Source organism: Plodia interpunctella, chromosome 6 (genome assembly GCF_027563975.2).
Source record: "Plodia interpunctella isolate USDA-ARS_2022_Savannah chromosome 6, ilPloInte3.2, whole genome shotgun sequence".
Classification (NCBI taxonomy): domain Eukaryota; kingdom Metazoa; phylum Arthropoda; class Insecta; order Lepidoptera; family Pyralidae; genus Plodia; species Plodia interpunctella.
The window spans coordinates 3,829,574-3,849,809 of NC_071299.1; the positions used below are offsets into that span (position 1 = coordinate 3,829,574).

The window sequence follows — 20,236 nt, forward strand, 5'->3', positions numbered from 1 at the left end:
TGCGGTCATCAATTACGCGTTATAATACAAAAACAAAATGCAGAGAATATAGAAATGCAATTCATGTAAAATTTGTTTTAAAAAAAGTGTTTGAGATTTTCCTGTCGAAATCGTACCAGTCCACATAGCATTTTATAGCATATTTTATGACATGCCTCTTAATCACTTAAATTCAAAATGATACTTCTACAAAATTATATTGATTGAAATATTACTCAAAATTTTCGTTACGAAAATTTGTGATTTATTTTCGTGAGCATTGTCCTTTGAATGATTCTTCGATTTGTATTTACATTATTTTGTGCTACCGACACCGGTTACAACCCGACGCCACGCACCTACATGGTCTGGTCACCAATGTCCATTACGATGAAACATGCTGCTCTAATTAATGGACACAGTCTATTATCGCGCGGGAAGCACGTGTCCTGCATACGTGCCACGCATTTAACTAGACCCGCTGTTGTTTCTAACGCTCATACAAACAACCGGTGCCAATATACGTACTTCATAAACATACTCTTATTCTTTTATGTCTAGTGCTTCATGTCTACTGTTTTATCTTCTTTTCATCCAGAACTGTCTGCTCCTGCCATTGTGGTTTGGTTACAATTTCGCGTGTAGATGTTTCCTTTGTACAGTTGGATATTGTTTTTCTACATTCATTTCCAAGATAACATGTAGAGTAGTCTTGCTTAATAAGTTTCAGGAAAAGAACAAATCACATAATCAAAAAGATCTGCAGATTGGTAGGCTATTGGTTTTCTAGTAGATCCGAACATAGCGTTAAGAGTTAATGCGTATCATTTGATAGAATAATACTTTCCACTATCCTAAAGACATAAAAATTTTAGATTGTAAAGCAAATTTTGGCAGCCATTAATTAAAGATCTTGGCAAGAAAGTCGGCCTGCGAGGTTATTACCCGCATAAGAGCAATTTATTCCCTATGCTGCCTAGGTGCCTACGGCATGATTGGTAAAATAATTGTGGTTATAATGACGTAGTACAACAGCATATCAATGAAGAAGTTTGTTGAGAATACTCCACTATTACCGCCACATTGATATCTACGGAGAAAAATGTGATGAGCAGTTGACTGTACAAGTATCTAACCATCTCATCGCAGCACTCCGGTAGTTTTATTACTATACGATTTATCATGAGGGTAAAGCGGACGCTATTGTTTTATTATTCTATTTTCCTTCATATCCTGTGTCATCTAAACATAGTGACATCTATTGTTGTGATGAATATTATTATTGTAACTTTTGTTGTTATACTTTTGCAATGAGTCAACATCAGACTGAATTATATAATACGTATTAAATCTGCTCTTATTAAAATATACTTTGTGAATATTTGCGATTCAGTAGATGTTCTCTTCTATTACGGTCTTATGATTTTAGATACCTTGGTTGCTTATTTTGATGATTAGGGCGGCATATGGCTATTTAATTAATTAATTTGCTCCTTACCAATATTAAATTGAAGTTATAGTTACGCATCGGTGTTTCTCAGAACGTTTCGACCACTGCAAGACAAGAATTCGTTTTACTGACTTTAAAATAATTAATCTGTAGGTACTGTGATCTAATGTTTTTATGAATGCTTGATTTTGGAAATGATTTCTTACTCATTAAAATTGACGGATCGTAATGACACCGTGGCCGCAGCATTCGAAACACTCTCCGAACCACCCGGATATGTAAGGAACATCTGGCACTTGAAGCCTAATGGGCTGTCTTGTGTCCACAAGCGGTGATTGATCGACATGACCATGATGTATACTGTGCACACATATCTCGATTTCGTCTGACATAGGTCATGTTAGGTTTGCTGAAGTTATAAGATCCATAGCAAGTCCATCAAACTAGTCACGACAGAAATTTAGGCAAATCGAGTTCGATCAGCGAAACCAAACTATGCGATATCACATCTAATGACCAGGCTTAATGCGAAAGTCGCGGGCATCGTGTCGTTGGGAGCATCTGGCACCTGGAAGCCTAATGGCCTGTCGCGCGCGTCCATCCGCCACGTGATTGATCGACACGCCGGTGACGTGTGCACACACGCTGCTTACATCGGCTTCACGATATCGCGCGCAATCCATCACACATCGAAATTTGCGGTTCCCCAGAAATGTGATCTAAGCTTGTCCATGTCCATTCGCCCGCGGAATGCGCTATGCCCTAAATTGAGCGCAAATATGCCCTCGTATATTTTTAATCAATAGTGGGACTGATCAGTCAGTAATTTTTAACACGTATTTATTGAGATTGTAAAAAAGAACCCTTGTAAGATCATTTCGTTGTCCGTGTGTAATAACCTTTTTTCTCAAGAACGTGAATTGTAGAGACTTAAGGTCCTTTTTCCGTGTGAAAAAATCCTTGAAATTGTTTTTAATCAACGCGATCACAAGGTAGATTTAAAAAAAAGTTTATTTGTATGAATTGGTTCATACAAAAATAAAAAGTTGGAACATGCTAGGTAGAGATAGTATCATTAAAGTGTAGTGTAACTTAAATATATTATAAGGGAATCAAAATTTAATTCCCGTTGATCGTATGGGATTACAACACAGACAAACGAAAACAATAGATATGCTATACATATCTAAATATATGGACATGACAAAAATTACGGAAACCTACACTGTGCATAGCCCGTCACGCTTTTAGCAGGTTATTTCTGAATAAATTATACTTACCGTATCTATAAAATTTCATGATTCTTTTCTGAGTAGTTTAGCAAGTAAGCATAGCGCAAACAAATAGGAAACAGGTAAAATTCTAACTGTATAAAATAATAATAAAATTACACTATAAAAGACCTTTCTTAAGGCCTAAAGATGTCTGAGCAAATATTAGCCAGGAATCTCATTACTTCCCCGAGTATACGACAGAATTTGGATTTTATTATCAAACTTTTCCGATTCCCCAGGAAATATTACAAATGGATATACTTTTGTGTTTCGTTTCAGATATTACTCGTAATAATATTCAATTACTAACTTACCATAGTATAAAAAAAATAAGTATTATGTTTTATTTTCGTTTTCAAGTTACAACATAACATAAAAATGAACTAACTAGCTAACTCCGAAAATATTACCCAAACTTTGACTTAAGTTTGGGTAACTAATATTTTCGGATACTTATTTTAAATCAGCACCATTTTAGCTTTTTTTCACAGATCAGTTAAAATAACATTATTACTGATAAAAAAAAGGTCTTACTAAAGAAAGCTACTCGGGAAACTTGAATGTGAATTGAGTTTAAAAGTTATGAGTGCCATGTTCAAGAAAAATTTCCTTATTTAAAAAGACAAGTTAAAGTTTTGTAATTACTAAGTTGTTTAGTTTCTTTCTCAATTGCCAACTGAATTTAATTTTTGTACTTGGAAAAGTGTTCAAAAAATGTCGATTAAAAAAGAGAAAAATGTGGATTGAGGATTCAATTGGGAATTGAGATGCAAAAGTTGAATCCAACAATAATAAAATGTATTTAAACTAGGATTTTCATAAAGGGAGAGAGTAATCACAGGCACAGAATCAAGAGATTATTTAAAATAATATGTAATCTGTTCAATGTATACTGTAAGTCATTGTTTAATATATATTTTCAATTTATTGTTTCAATACCTTATTAACTAATCAACCAAGAAAATTCGCAGCGCTCTCAAGTGGAACAATTTGAAAATCTGATCCAATATTAATCCGATGAGCCCGGAGGCTGTACGTGCTAGGTATTTCGGCTTTGCAAAATAAACAAAACCGAAAACGCCTTCTGCAATAACAAGCCCGAGTCGTTCGAGTGGAAGTGATCAATTTTCTCAACAATTTCACCATCATCTTGAATCTTTTCAAAGGCACAAAACATTTAGCCAATTCAGCGCACAGGGGCCGACCCGTGATAATAGAGCCTGTTGGCTGGGTGGGACACTCATCGCAAACATAAGCCATTAGCGTATTGTTACCGCCTTTTCAACCGACCCCTCCATTTTCGGGAGTTTTTTTGCCGAGCATCTTCCAAGTAAATCATGATTCACAAAACTAGATTACAACAATTCCCAATAAGCCCGTCGGGGTCATTATGTTATTCGCGAGTGGCCTATTTGATATTCATTTCAGGATGTTCATTAAGCGGGAGAATTGAACTTACGAGATCCCACGCAAATAATGATGTTTTTTACAGAAAGTATTTTTTTTATTTTGCGCTATCTTGTGCAAACATGTTTAACATAGTACATAGTAGTATATGTACCTACAAGAATAACATAGCCAGAACCAAATAAGACTCGAGCATTGTATTTAGTACTAAAATCAGCATGTCGGCTGTTGAAAATATACTGTTTTAATCTTGGCAAGCACTGAATGCATCTAGGATAATCTCGCGAGTTGTTTCCAGACGCTAATGTACGCTGCGGTAGATGACTGCGGCTGAAACAGGTATGTAACAAAACATAGTAAAGCAGAACTGAAGCAATTTGTGAACGATCAAGTGGACTTTTCAAACTTAATTCAATTTAACAATGTTTTCTAAAACTAGATGTCTATAAATCGATATATTACATAATTGATTAGAAGTACTTTCAGTAGCATATGTCGACGATATGGATTTATAATCGCATTTGAATGCGGTAGTTCCAATTGCCGACTTTTTAAGTAAACTGTAGACTTTTCTTAAGGACACAATGTCGAACCTATTTGGGAATACCGCTGAGGGACGTTTATTCGATAGTTTAATACAGCGCAGGAAAAAGTTACGTGGAAAACGAACTGTAGTTAACCAATCGGCAATTTTTCTTATTTATGAGCAATGCTCTTGTCAGTAGAGAATTACTCTTGAATTAGGTCCACATTGGTCTCCATTGTCAAATCCTCAGTTTCAACGCAAAATGCCTTTTGTTTTATTCGAGCATTTTGCGGAAATACCTCATTGTAAGAAGCTGCACTTATACACTGTCAGTGTTTTGTGTGTATGTAGACAGAGCCGCAAACTCATGAACAGGTCGCGTGCGGCCGACAGACGATAGCAGGCGTGAAGCCGGCCATTCTCCACGGAACAAAGCTCCCTGATCTAATCAACGCAACAATACACCTCAGATAACTCCACAATTGAGCTGGAAAATAAACCATCCGATATTTTAAATTACAAACAGTATTACACGGCCCGAACGAGTCCATTGTAGGCCGTGTGCGCTCGACAGCTGTTTTAGATAACGTGTGACCTCCCTGGAATAAAGCCGCATAAAGCGCTTCATAAACAATTATGCCGACAACACGGTAGCGTGCAAGCACAGTAACATGATATTACAATAATCAATAAGTTAATAGAGCAAAAATTTTAAATTCTTTAAAATAGAAGCTCGATAAGAGCTGTACTGAAAATGTTATCTGGGTATTTAGTTTGATTCTCTGTTTATATAGATAAGTAGCAAAAACTTTACGCAATATATTTTCTCAAATAAGAAAATATCATAACTGTTATTAAAATATTGAAAATGAGAGTACTTGTATATAAATTACCCGTGTGCGGGCAAAGCCCGACAGAGGACTACGGTGAGGAGAATTATAGGAATAATTTTACTCTGATACTTTAATCACTCAGCTCAACGACTGACCTTATTTCATTAAATGAAACATATAAAAACATAATATCTACCTTCTTAATCTATTATTTAAATCTATCCATCTCAAAGGCTTTAATCAATTGGTTAAGTTTACACAACGAATTGGATTTCAGAAACTTCAAAACATAATCCCTTAAAATTAAAAGTAGCCCTTAACAAACACAAATAAATAGGTATCATTTTTTTTCGATTCAATAGCTTTGATTTTTGGCCCTTATAAAGACGCCACTCAAGATTCATAGAATACGTATAAGAAAATGGTTTTCTAACTGCCTCTTAATGAATATTTCTACAATTTGTATTTGAGTATTCTTCTAAATTTATTTAATTAATTGTAAGTACTTTATGTCTGCGATGCATAACTGATTATTATCATGACACCCGTCTTTTTCACCTCATTTTACTGGAACATCGAGGAGGGGAATTCGCGTTTTCTCATATCGATGACAAACTGCCATCAACGCTGGCAATAAAGCATTGAATGAAAAAGAATAAGTAATGGGAGGTCGTTCGGGGACGTTCAAAATATTGTGATAAAATCATGGTGGGAAAATAAAAAAGGTGTTTTAAATAATGGCGGGCATGATCGGAGCAACGAGCGGTGCCTTACTGTACGCGATAGTCGAATGTGCGCGACAGCCGTGCAAGATAAAGAGAGCCCTCGATGGAACAAAGCGCTGTCCGATTTAATCAGCATGTCAATTCATCTAGGTAGCCTATTTTAAAACTGACAAGATTATAGCACAAGTACATATGATTTATATTGATTTATTCACTACAGAGCTACTTGTTCTGGATGATTTGACACCCAAGATCATGTTGCAGGCAAATATGAAGAGTAATAAAAGCAAGCGTTGGGCTGCGCGTATATCTCAAAAGTACACCCTTACCTAAGCACATTGTATTTCAGATTTGGAATTTAAAAAGGTGGTTGGGAGCAGTTTATTACAATTAACTTCTGCTTGATTTAATCAATAGGTCTCAAAAAGCAAGCCGTAGCCTTGGTTTGAGTAAAAAACGAAGATCATTTTGATCGGATCGGATCGGATCGGATCGGATCGGATCTAATGTTGAAAAAACCATCTGTGCTATAACAGATTAGTTTTCCTACATCTCGCTTTTTTCAGCCGGGATCGGGATTAGTCTTGGATTAATCTATATTATGTGTATATATATATACCCAAAATAATTTATCTAGACTTCATTGCGTTTTGCTATTAACCAATTATCATTGACCAAGAGCATCATTGCCTTGACTTCTCTATTTTCCACCTCTGGTTATGGAACTCCATTCCGCAATCCAGTGCGCCCACCTCCTTCATGTGTCCTTTTTATCAAAACGAACATTTAATAAAGTAATAAGACCTATGAACTCGTATATATGAAAACAATAGTTGATGCCACGCTTAATCGTTTTGGCTTTCAACGCCATGTCCATCAGACGCGGAGTGTGACCGAGCAGGATATTATGCGCCTGGCGAAACAAAGCGACACTCCTGATTTAATCAACGAGACTATTCGGCGAACCGGAGACACAGGTCAATATGCGGTCGCACAATTGGGTGGAGATTGCTAGGCGAGTGCACGATAACATCAATTTATTTTGCGTTAAGATAAGCCTTCCTGATGCATAGAAGTATGTGTTGTATTATTTATAAAAAAGTTAAAACATACTAAGCTAAATTTTGTCACTTTTTGTCAATGTCAAATATTTTAAAGTGTTATTGTGACAAAACGTATTTTAGCTAAAAATAACACTTTCTTTTATGAATAACGGGTATAGGCTGTACGTGTGTACAACACCTAGATATAACTAGTATTTTGTATGGTTAATCATATTTTGCATCTTATATCAGGACGAAATACCACAATTACAAAAATGGTAAGCTCTTCTAGTATGGATTATGTAATAAAATTGGTTACATGGTTACTCCAGCTAGTCTACCATTAACTTTAACGGAACGATTGAAATGAAGCGCAGTTCAATTTAAAAAGAATTGAAATGAGTCGTATTATTATTAAAAATTTACTTGATTGTACGAATTTGCGAAGCAGATCTGTTTAGATCCTGAACTGGATGACATTAAGAGATGATATAATATTAAGCCCACAGGTATAGGTGATCGCTGGTATCATTTGGTTGAAATTGAATGGTCAATCAAACACAGCAGATTTCATGCTAAGTATGATTTGTAGATTACGCCATCCGAATAAATTATGAATGCAAATATTCCACACCGTACCATACACATATTGCGATTTCGCACATAGAATTGATAACTATTCATCCAATAATTTATTCACAAAACTAAGTAATTAAAAAGCGTTGTATTATTTTTCTTCTCGCTCGCGGCTACCTACATTTCCTAAGACAGTACATTTTTTACGAGATGAAAGGTTAACTTTTAGTTCAAAGAAGATTACACTAGAGATACTTTCCTATTGAACTGAAAATTTATTTAACGAATATACAGTTAATATTTCAGTTTAATTCATGAAATCGTGAAGAGTAGAACAACCAATAATAATCATGCGCACTCTGATCAAAAAAGTGAAGAAGCGGTGGAGAGGAAAAAAGGCGCTCTGTCCCTTTCTTCCTCTCCACCGCTTCTTCTTCAATCTTGAAACGTTTTTGTAGCACAATGTAGGCATCGTGCTTTTCAAACGTAGCTGGCTTTTGACAGATGGATTCGTGGTTACTCGTAGGGCGGTGCTACCAAATCATGATAGGGAATAACATATTACAATAATTGAGGCGTTACCGCGCTAGAAAAGGCCCACTCCATATCCTCGTACTCTACGGATAATGTACGCCGCTACTAAGGGGTAAAAATGCTTGACAGCTTGCTTGACGGCCGGTCGTAAAATTACAGCAAATTTTTTTATAAATAGTAGTACAAATAAAATACTTTATTATTTACATTGTCCAATGGATCATGTGACAATGAGAGAGTGAAATCGTGAAATCAAATTTATAAGGATGTAGGGTCGAAATTACACCTTATATTATTGTATATTACAGGTACTTAATTCTCTGCTAACATATCACTTCAAAAACGTCAGCGCTTGTTACAAAACAAGAATTCAAAAAGCGTCAATTGGCGTCATAAGCGTCCCATAAAGTAAAATGTTTAGGGCGTCGGTAAACTGCGCAATTGAGACATTACAACAAAATAAAAATAATGCAGAATAAATAATAACAGTTTATTGGCAGCTTGGATGGTCAAATTGATCGATTTTAATTTAATAATTAGATACAAGATTTCTGTGCTCACCTCTCTCTCTTTCTCATTTGAGCGTTTTCTTAGTTACTTCCGAAGCCGTTGAACATCAAAGCCCAAGGTTGCTACTAATTACTGATCTATACTCCATACATAGGCTGCTAAACCATATAGTTTTTTTTTGTTCCGGATATGTATCCGGAACAATATGCATATAGTTTTTTTTGTTCCGGATAATATATCCGAAACAAAAAATATGGTTTTATTGCTTTTCAAAATATTCGTCGTGATGCTCTTTTGCTTTCGGTGAAACCAGTTTTTATAGCACTTTTTCCAATCGGAAGGCGGATCTCTAGATCATGATTTGTTGGAATAAAAAGTTGGAAATAAAAAGAAGGCGTTCGGTGCCAAATAGGGCTATATGGCGAATGACCCGTTAATTCCACCGTTTTACCCTCCAAATATCGGGTCGTTTCATAAGAAATGTGACAGCTTGCATTGTCGTGATGGAAAATGATTCTGCGTTGTGGATTGTTCTTCCTAATTTCTGCAAATACTTCTGGCAAACAAATGGTCGTGTACCACTCCGAATTAACAGATTTACGATTTTGTAGTTGTACAGTAAGTAGCCAAGCGACGTATACATTTATACCAAAAAAACACGCTCAAGCAACTTTTGTTTGGTTCGGCTCATATTGGAACACCGAAATTGTTGATTGTCGCTTGATTTCGGGGTCATAATTATCACCTGCGTAGATACGAGTATTATAAACAGCGTTTGATGCACCACGATGGTATTTTTTTGGGGTTCCGTACACAAAATAAAAATGGAACCCTTTTAGGATCACATGTGCGCGTACTGTCACAGCCTATTTCCTCCCAATTAACTGGACCAAATCAGGTGAAACTTGGTAAAACGTGCCTAAACCTAAACACAACGTGCAGAATAGATAGATAATAAGGGTGAATTTCGGCGGTAAATTTGGAGATTAAAAAAGAAGTTTTGCAAACCTTATTGTTTCATATCGTTAGTTATGAGGATCTCAATGTATTCGTCAATTCTCAAAGCAGTTTCGAGGTTATTCATGAAAAAAGATGAAAAGATTTTGTTTTTCTGCTTAATTCGAGAAAAATTTGAAAGATGGCGCCAGTTTGTAAAAATACAAAATATAGTTCACTTCTTCTAGATTACAGGAAAATTATAATTTAAATTGTATGTAACCTGATCACGCGAGTTCAACTCGCACTTGATCGATTTTTTATAATATTTTTGCGCCAATCGACACGAGCCCGTTTCTGATATACTCGTTATACTAATGCCCAAGGACGCTTCTATCTCTCGATATTACATTATTAGTTCACACAATGCAAACTGTTTCGTAGTACAATTCATTTCCATTTTCAAATGTAATAATTATTTTTTAAATATTATTTATTTATGTAGTGGCCAGTACCGGATTCTTAAATAGCAGCCCTCATACATGCATAATATGTAAAACCAACAATAAGAACGAAATTTTAACAAAGTGGGGAAAAAGTTGCCCCCCTGTGTCCTTTATACTGCGAAATTACGCAGTTATGGCGCGCCGGGTAACGAGCGCAACTTGCTTAATGCAAGCAACAATTACCAAAGAGACACAATGGTGTTTCCACCCCTTTGAATAACCTGAATTTCCCTTAAATAAAAAATAATAGTACATTTATGTTAGAAAGTAGCTGATGCCCCCCAACTTCGTTCACGTGGCCGAACAATTTTTGGTAAGGAGTCAAAATTATTAAAGAAATTTAATTGTACAGACAAAGCGTAACGATATATTAGAAAATGCTCATCAAACTGAAAAACTATATTTCCTATAGATTTGCTGGACCATTATGTATCTTCTTCAGGTGTTCCAGATCTTCGATTTTCATACATCAACAGGAAATGCTCATCAGGCTGAATAACTTTTGTTAAGGCGTCATTTCAATATTTCCTATAATTTAGCTGCACTATCATTGCCAAAACATTAGGTGTTCCAGATCTTCGAGTTTTATGTCTCAACAGAAAATGCTCATCAGGCTGAACAACTTTTGTTTAGGCGTCATTTCTATATTTCCTATAGTTTAGCTGTACCATCATTGTTCTCCATGAGGTGTCCCAGTTTTCAAAATAATTTATACCCTATATTTAGCCTAGGCTTAATAGCTATATAACAAAAAACTTTAATTCAAATCCGTCCACTAGTACCGAAGATTAACGTGTACAAACAGATAGACTGACATACAGACAGATTTTTTTTCAAATTCTTACTCTCTGTTAATATAACTCTATCCCTAATTTTGTTTTTATGTACATTTATTTAATGTACAGATTTTTTTCTACTGTTTCATTATAATTGATTGATAAAAATAGTTTAGGTCGTCGTACATACATACAAGGCAACAACGAGTATAGAAAATGTCTTTTTGGTTTCATTTTGATCAAAATTTAAAATAATAATTTATTTACAAACTAAACTTATACACACACTTCATGTCTCATGTCTATAATCATAAAAGGTGAACCTTGACTAATAGGTAGGTACTTTAATATTGTTAAAGTGATATTTGGTGTTAAAGTTGGAGAGCTGGCATATGAAATATTTTTTTTTTGCCGCGAGCGGAGCTGCAGGTAACAATTAGTATAAACTTAAATAAATAAATGCAAAGTTTGTTAAGTATCTATCTGTTCAAAATTTTTAATTTTTCATAATTGATGTACATACAGTTAGGTGTACTATGCTTCTTATTGCTTTGATCTTGGAAAAAATAAGAACTGTTGCTGTGGGAAATTGAATAAAAGTTTGGTCAAAGCAAAGTAAATATGTCCAGTATAAACCATGGCACACATACAACATTGCCCTATATGCCCTACTAGCTATTGCTGGTGTCAGATTTTATTCAAGTCGCCTATATTGTCACATCATGAGTATGATACGAACCTGGAACCTTTCGATCACAGGTGGACACTGGACAGTCCTAACCACTTAAACTACAAGCGCATCCAATGAACCTACAACTAAAGTAGTAAGACTTGTAAGACACCAAACTGATCTATTTGTGGACAATTTTAAAAACACCAACACTGCATAATTAGCCAAGTGAAATGATGCTTTCCTTTCCTTCTTCGTGCTTAGACTTTTCCTTGATATCAAGCTTGATAATAAGGCCAAACATCTTTCGACATCTTGTCTCTATTGCCTTCAGTAATGATTGCTTCTCTTTGATCAATGATTGATGAAGGTACATTCTGGTTCATCTATTCAGCTTATTCTCTCCTTGTGCCTCCAGCACCACATTTCAAATACTTCCAAATGCATTCAATCCCTATATGTAATAGGCCTGTATGTAATATATTGATATTAAAACAAAAAGATGATTATCACTTGTATGCTACTTGACATGATTTCACTTACATCTGAGTGGTGTGCTGGGACATACAATCTAATATTCAAAACTCATTGGAAATCAATCCATATCTTTAAATTTTAAAAATAATAATGCAATGAATTAATTTGGAATTAAGCGAGAATCTCATGATTATTTTTAAAATTGGAAGCATGTGTGTATCTTAACACACCTTCTTAACCCTTAACCTTCTTTGGTTTGTACCATTCTACATTCCTAGATAAACAAATTCCTCCATATAAATGTTTACAAATACATTACCTTAATCCAAGCTATTAAATCTTGAATTAATTTGCAATAATCTACAAATTAGTTCAAGCAATAATCTAACTAAAACATTCCTAAAATAATTTTTAAAGCTTTCAGTTTAAGTGTCAAATTACAATTTGGATTGTTTAAATATTTGTAATATTTATCAATATAAAGTTCAGAAAAAGCTAAATATATAATTCAAAATAACATATCATATACCATAAATAGCATTCTAGTTCACATTCACAAACAAAAACAATGGACAGGAATATCAAAAATTATAATAAAGTTCTTAGTGTTGAGGGAATAAAAAAAGTGTAGGTAATAAGGTGACTAAAACCAATAAGATTAAACTAATATCGAAGTAATATGAAACCAATAGAGAAGTTTGTTATAAAAAATAATAAAAGAAGCTTGTTGTGTAGAGGTACAGTACCTACCTTTGGAAAACTGGCTGATGACAGGTGTTCTCCTTATCCACTATTTGTGTTACACAAATTAAATTACGTACTTTAGATGTTAACAAATACACAAATCCTGAAAGAGAGTTCATGAACAAACTTTAAAAGAACAACTAAAAATCTAATCCAATGATACAATGCACACACCGCTCACTCACTCGACATATTTCAATTACTGCGTTTTGTTTTCGGTTACTGAACTAATATTTCAAAGAAGAAACACTACAAAAGACGAAATCACCGATAAAGACTAAGTGTGAATTATATTAAATTGTATAAAATCAACATTGCTTTAATCGTAGTTTATATTTTTTCGCTCAGATTGTAGAATATATATACCTAATATTTACCTAATATTTTTTTTTTACAATTTAAACAAAACGAAACTTCTCTGACTGACTGACATTGACGGTTTCTTTTTTTTTAACAATACGGCATGGACGTATAAAATAGGTCATACGGGGAGTTAATTTAGTTTTAGTTACTAATTTTTAAACTTTTTATTATTGTTCCCAGAAATCCATCCTTGCATTTAACTTCTATCATTATAGTTTTCTAATATTTTGTAATAACATAAGTGTAGTTAAGTCATCTTTTTTAACTTACCTTTTTGTTGTATGTTTAATTTTTATGTTTATTATATATTGTTTAAGACCCTCCAAATATTTTAAAGTAGTAAAATATGCTGTGTTTAATTATTTAATTTTGTTATGAATAACCATAGTATATAATTGTGTGAATCTTGGAATTAGTAGATACTACGTCGATGTACTTACTAAATCCATGGTGTGAATAGCGAGGTATACTTCTAATGTCTGCCACTTCTGTGATCTTTACTTTATTTACGACATAAAAAATATATAACCTCAAAAAATCTTAAATTGACATTTTGACTAGTAAATTATTAAATAAAGATTTCTGAATGCGAAGTGCTATTAGTCTTCATAATGAATTATTTGATGAAAGTCTTCATTAAGAGCGCTGCTACATTAAGTTACAGATCTCATGCTGCGGCTGCTGCAATCATAACGAAAAGCAATGTTCATACATCTAGTGTTTCCTTGGATCTGATGGAATTCTTCGACTCCAAGAAAAACTGGACTGAGACCAATATCAAAGTTGGAAGAGCATGGAAACTAGATGAACTACGAATTAAATCTAATACAGATTTGCATAAACTGTGGTATGTTTTGTTGAAGGAGAGAAATATGCTGTACACTATGGAACATGAGTATAAAGAACAAATGCATTCATTTCCGAATCCAGAAAGAATTGACAAAGTGCAAGAATCCATGAACAACATAGAGACTGTAGTAAGAGAACGTAATATAGCATACTACAAGCTAGAAACTGGTGAAACAGGAGAAAGACCTGTTGAAGATGTTGTAAATATGTTTGGTTTACCAGAAAAGTATGAAAAGTCAGAGTATTATCTACCTAAGTTTATGAACACCCGGTGGGTACGGCCTTATCTACAACATGGCCTTATCAACAGCATAGCAGTCAAAAAGTTCTATAGACTTTATAAAGAAAAGTTGCATAATCAAGAGCGAAGAGCTCGTAACAGAGACTACAATCATGTCCAACATTTATTGAAAAGATTTCCTAACATGAACATGGAGACACTGAAAGCAGAATACCCAAATGTTGATATTGAAAAGGCTAAACGAACTAAGAAGGCAAGAGGGCATTTTGATCCAAAATATTAGACTGTATTTTTATATGTTAGCAATGACCTTTAGAATTAAGTCTATGGGGGCCCCCCATAAAGTTAATAGCACCTTAACAAATATGTAACTAACTACCTATCCACTCATTGAGTATGTTAGGTAAGTGAACGCTTGAAGATAATGTTGTAAATAATGTTAATAAAACAACAAAATTTAATTTTTGAGTTTTATTCCTTACCAAAATAGAAAAATAAGAAGACATTTTTTATGAACTCCATCACACACTAACATGGCTTACTTAACATTACTGCTCCATTTTGTCAAACCTTAAAAACAAAGGCATATCAAGGTACAGTTGTCTACAAAGAGTAGAAAATAAATGTTGTCTTTTAGATTGGTTGTTTATCAACCAAAGTAACTAAAATCTCAAAAGTTCTACTCTTTTTAGACAGAAACCATTAAAAATAGATAATGCAAAATTTTACACTATCTCATTCAATAGTCATTTACATCTACAATAGCACAAAATATAGGTTCAGTTGGAAAGGCATAACAAAATTAAAAACAAAAAAAAATGTTTAACAAGCATAAAATTTTAATTACAGAAAAATGAGGAGTCAAATAATATTATCAACATGGAATAGGTATTTCCCTTGGGAACAAAATTATAAGAAACAATAAATTATTCAATGTTATGGTACTTTTTTGTATGTAATCACTACATTACGGCACACATTCCATATGAAAGCAAGTAGTGCTAAAAGGCAGAGTTTATGATTTACTTAGGATGTTCAGTGTTTTAGTGTGACACTTGTAGAATCAATGGTAATGTTATTACAATACATTTCACTGTGTGATGTTGTTTGTAATAACCACTAATTATAATACAAAATGCAAAAGTCAAATCAACGAAAAATATTATAAACCTAACAATCCTATTCTTTCAAATATTTTAAGTAATTCAGGTAGCTCACCTTTGTTTTTTAAATCATTCATAATCAATATAAGCTCTCTGAGGGTTTTGTATAAACTAGTATATTTTTTTATAAAGCTCTCACTGACAGTGTAGGAGCAATAATCAGGTACAATTATATCTTCACTGTCTTCAGATTTCTGTGCTAATTTTTTATTTAGATTGTCTAATGTGTCTTGCACATTTTGAACATTGTAAGAATCCAAATAAGCCTCTAAAGACACATATAATGCATGGACCACATGATTTACATAGGTATCACTAATAACATCTAAAGGCGTCTCCAATTTTGGATATAAAATATCGGGACATTCAGACTCAGATATATTAAGATTTTTACATTTTTTTACTAAGTAGCTTGTGATATTATTAAATTTCTTAGGAGTGCTTATAATTTTTTTGGATATAGTTATTTCTTTATCACTTTCAGGAAATAATGTCCATTGCTTTTTTGTTACAAAATTAATTAATATCCGAATGATATCATCCTCATTTGTCGATAGAAGTGTCTTAATATGCAAAGTGGCAATAAGGTGCTGCATATAGCTTGGTTGTATCAATTCTAATATTCTTATTACCGAAACTGGAGGCAAGCCTGAAATAGAAAATGTAAAAATTAAGTAATTCAATTTAAAATAGTGTTAATTTTGCTACTAAATATAGTTATATACAAGGTGCAATATATGCATCTTTATCTTAATCATTCAATCTACAATAGCCAAACAGTTCAATAGGTATAAAATTGAACAAGTAAATAAATTTTAAATGAAAAATTTACACACACAATTTAATAATGAACACTCACCTGATATAATCTTATAAAATTCTTTAGCAAATGTCATGCAATATTTTCCTGTGTGAGGATAGTCACTAGTTGAATTTGTTTCACAGAAATAAAAAGTTTGTATTATAGTGTTGAGCCAATTCTGAAATATAAAATAAGGATTTAGTAACTATATACTTCACAACCTTATTTCTAGCATTGGATTTGCATTTGCATTAGATTTACAGTTAAGATTGTAATATATACATCAAGAAAATTACACTTACAATTATTTACTAATATGTTACACACTTAAATATCAGATGGGTCCTTGATTTACTTAATACTAAGTGACACTTGCAGCTAAATGTAGCACATGTCTCTCTTTAGCACTCCAATTTATTTCCAGATGATGACTTGAAAGAACAAACAAATGCACTTTCACATGTATAATGTAATCATGGATATGGATTTTATGAATTGAATACTCACAACCATGATTCTTAAATATTTCGTTGGATACTGAAGATGAACAATATTGACAAACAGTTGCAATATTTGGCGGCAATTGTTGTTAACTGCTCCAGTGTAAAGGACATTGTTCGACCAAAGTATATAAGCCATTAGTGGCTTGTGAGACCTCATGACATGGCAGCCTAAATTGCGTGTATACCTGAAAAATGAAGATATTATTTTAATATATTAAACTGATTCACAATTCAGTGACTGAAATTGTTAAGTGTCAAAAGGATTAGAAATTATATCTTCATCAACAACCAACATCTATAGGTATCATCAGATACCTACAAGTTAATATGCTGGATTTACTGACGTGTATTGAAGCTGCAGTCACATGACTGTTGATAAATAATGAATAGAGGCATATTAAGAAAATCAAACACTAATGTTTGTTACTTTAAATGATATGACAACTAAGAGCCAAATAAAAAATATCAATTCACCTTGAAAGCCATATTGCTAGATCATACTGTAACAGCTCTATGATGCTTTCCAATACATACATCAGCCTCTCTATTCTCTCGTTTCGTTCTAGCAGTTCATAAATCTCAAATTTCTCTTTCTGCCAATGTAGACCCCTGACAGTTTGCTTCATATCTTCAGGAATATGTTCACATTTATCTATAAGAGGTCCATCTTCGCTATCACCACTAATTTCATGTTCAAGTCTATTCATACAGTATTTAACAATTCCTTTATCATATTCAAAATTTGATCTGTTCGTAAAGGTATTCTCTTTCATGTCCAAGGGTGATGTTAGAAACTCATTGTAGCATTTTCTTAGACTTTTGACTAAACATGGAGGATGCATACTAAAATTTTGAGATAGTAAAGTTTGACACTTGTCCATTAAGAATCCAATTGTGTAGTCAGCATAGCTGTCTTCGTGGGCATTCTGAAAATCATAATTACATTATTTAATTGAGTACAAATTACAATTGTTTCTTATACTTCATGCATATTGAAAGGCTAGTAGTTAGTAGTTTCGAGAAATATTATTTTAATTTACTCTCTACTGGTTATGATTTGGAGGTATTGGTCAAAATATTCTAAATAGGTAAAGTTGATCAACAAGGATGATATGTGTTCCAAAGGTCCAATAATTAGGGATACAGAGCATATTGTGCCCGGAAGAGAGCTAAAAAAGGATTGTGGTCTCCAAAAGATTTGAGACAATGAGAATAAATAGAAATGCACTTAGATGAGAGATTTCAAGAAAATAATATTAATACTCATTACAATTACTATAGGTTTAACTTACCAGCATAATTTCTATAATGTCTTTGAGTATACTGGCTGACAAATACTGATTTGTTGTAATACTAAGGTAGCCTACTTCTAAAGCTTCACACCACATGTTAGTTTTTATTTCTATTTTGAAAGACTGCTCAGCATATGATGACATAGGCTTTATTAATGTCTGGAAATAATTACATACTTATTAAATTAGAATTAGTAATAAATTTTAAAGATGGGAAAATAATTTTTTTTAACACTAAAGTGAATTACTAAAGTTTTTCAGAATTTATAACAATTAAAATTGTTATTATTTTGCAAGATATTGTCAAATTTTGCTTTTTTTTAAGTACATTGGTGAACAAATATATATAATTCCCATGCTACAGATTGTAGATACAAATGTGATGTCTAGATAATAGTTTTGTTAGAATTTGCAGGCATAAAATATTTAAATGCAGAAGTTTATGTCTAGTCAACCTTTTAATAGGTAGGTACCTATGTACCTAGTATTTTATGTAGGTACAGATAATTTCTCACCCCATTTTTATATTCCTGGTGAACACAAGTGGTTCCATTAGCACAAGCAGGTAAATAAATAAGCTGAAATCTAGAACGTTTATCAAAATAAGCTTTATATGAAACTCTTTCACAAGCTGTAATAAAATTCTTCTTCTTCATAGCTTGAATGTCCTCTTCTAAAGATGTTTCAGCTTTTATTCGCTTTCGTGACGGCTCCGAACCTTTTGCTTCAATTACTCGTTTTGCTAAGTTTGTACTCGTTCCAACAAGTTTTGCTTTCTTCTTTCTGGGAGTCATGATTATTAGAAATGATACACAATTAACACCTCTGAAGACTTACAGACTGACAAAACAATGTACAAAAATGTATTCTGCTTCTTTGCCACTTTTATAAAAGCTTTACATAATGTTTTCATCTACGCGATTTATTAAAGATTTTGTAACTTTCCTTTCTTTTTTTTGTTGATTTCCCTCGCAAACGAATCGCATTCTATTTTATTTTTCTCACTATTTTCACGATACGATAGTTTACTTACTTTGACATTGATAGATAACTTTGTTGCGGACTTCCGGTTGTTCTATACTCGATGGTTTTACCTAAACATATGCCGTGCCGCTGAAAAATTCTCTGCTCTCAGAAATCTTATTGTTTCCAAAACCGTCGATCCAATGCGGTTTTTTGCCATTCTGCCAAGAAGCATTGGTTGTCGTTGCGTTACCTTGTTCTCGGTCTGCCTCTCCGCTTTCGAAACGGAAGGCCTTTATCCAGGATTGAGACATAAAATAGGCTTTAAAAAAATCTTATTAGGTACTGTTCTAAAATTCCGTACTAAATTTATCCGAAATTATATAAATATTGTATAATTCATGTGTGTAACATATTCTTTTCGCTTTCTTCTGTGGGTGAGAATCATGATCAACAAAAAAGAAAAAAATACCCGGAAACGGAAATAAACAGAAACGGCAGCGCAGATACAGGCACCTATATGGAAACAAGAAGCAGACATGCGCGCAATGTTTGAAATTTGTAGGTACACTATTACTAAAGCTGGTAGTACCAGCACCTACACCTGACATGGGGCCAATAGACTGTTGGGTTGGTACAATATAATGTTTTTATATCTGTGGGTTGGTAGCTTGTAGGCTACCGTAAAAAAACTGCACCTCGCTTATTACCCCACATTTACACTCAGCCACTGCCACTTCTCCTGCCGCTGCCGGAAATATTTATCTAAATACTTTTGCGGCATTAACGTTACGAGTGAGCATTTACACTCAGCTCATCATTCATATTCTTTATCTCTCTCTCTTCTTTATTTAGCAACTCGCAAAAATGACTTGAAATGATTGAATGAATTGCTGGTTCGACAGCATTATGACTGCTCAGTATTAGTCCCATATTACCAGCTCAATATAAAGTTCTAAAAATGTAATTTTTATTACTCCACTCCTGTGGTGGTACAGTTGTCCTGACTTCCGCGCGAAAAACCGACAATCGAGAGAGCGCCGGGCAGTGGCAGTGACAGCGCGAGTAACCTATTTACTATACTATATACTTGT

General features: G+C 33.6%; 3 protein-coding genes across 4 annotated transcripts in view; 1 reads left to right on the plus strand and 2 right to left on the minus strand.

Moving 5' to 3' along the window:
* The window catches only part of sfl (sulfateless), a 102,778-nt gene extending 89,629 nt beyond the window's left edge, over positions 1 to 13,149 (minus strand). The window contains exon 1 of the mRNA XM_053746249.2: positions 12,973 to 13,149. The gene's annotated coding sequence lies outside the window, so the exon portion shown is untranslated. The remainder of the gene's footprint in view (positions 1 to 12,972) is intronic.
* A 666-nt stretch (positions 13,150 to 13,815) lies between these two features.
* mRpL47 (mitochondrial ribosomal protein L47) lies at positions 13,816 to 14,880 on the plus strand. Its single transcript, XM_053746789.2, has one exon. It carries the CDS (start codon positions 13,941 to 13,943, stop codon positions 14,700 to 14,702), a length of 762 nt encoding a protein of 253 aa, XP_053602764.1. The 5' UTR covers positions 13,816 to 13,940; the 3' UTR covers positions 14,703 to 14,880.
* LOC128670806 (uncharacterized) lies at positions 14,875 to 19,221 on the minus strand. 2 transcript variants are annotated; one of them, XM_053746788.2, is made up of 7 exons: positions 18,695 to 19,221; positions 18,180 to 18,338; positions 17,362 to 17,813; positions 16,892 to 17,072; positions 16,442 to 16,562; positions 15,638 to 16,231; positions 14,875 to 14,989 (listed from the first exon to the last, which is right to left on the minus strand). In XM_053746788.2, exons 1-7 carry the CDS (start codon positions 18,971 to 18,973, stop codon positions 14,958 to 14,960), a joined length of 1,818 nt encoding a protein of 605 aa, XP_053602763.1. In that variant the 5' UTR covers positions 18,974 to 19,221; the 3' UTR covers positions 14,875 to 14,957. The 2 variants fall into 2 exon arrangements, with proteins under 2 accessions (XP_053602763.1, XP_053602762.1); XM_053746787.2 differs by lacking the exon at positions 14,875 to 14,989 and having other exon boundaries at positions 15,236 to 16,231; positions 18,695 to 19,185.
* Between the last annotated feature and the right edge of the window lie 1,015 nt (positions 19,222 to 20,236).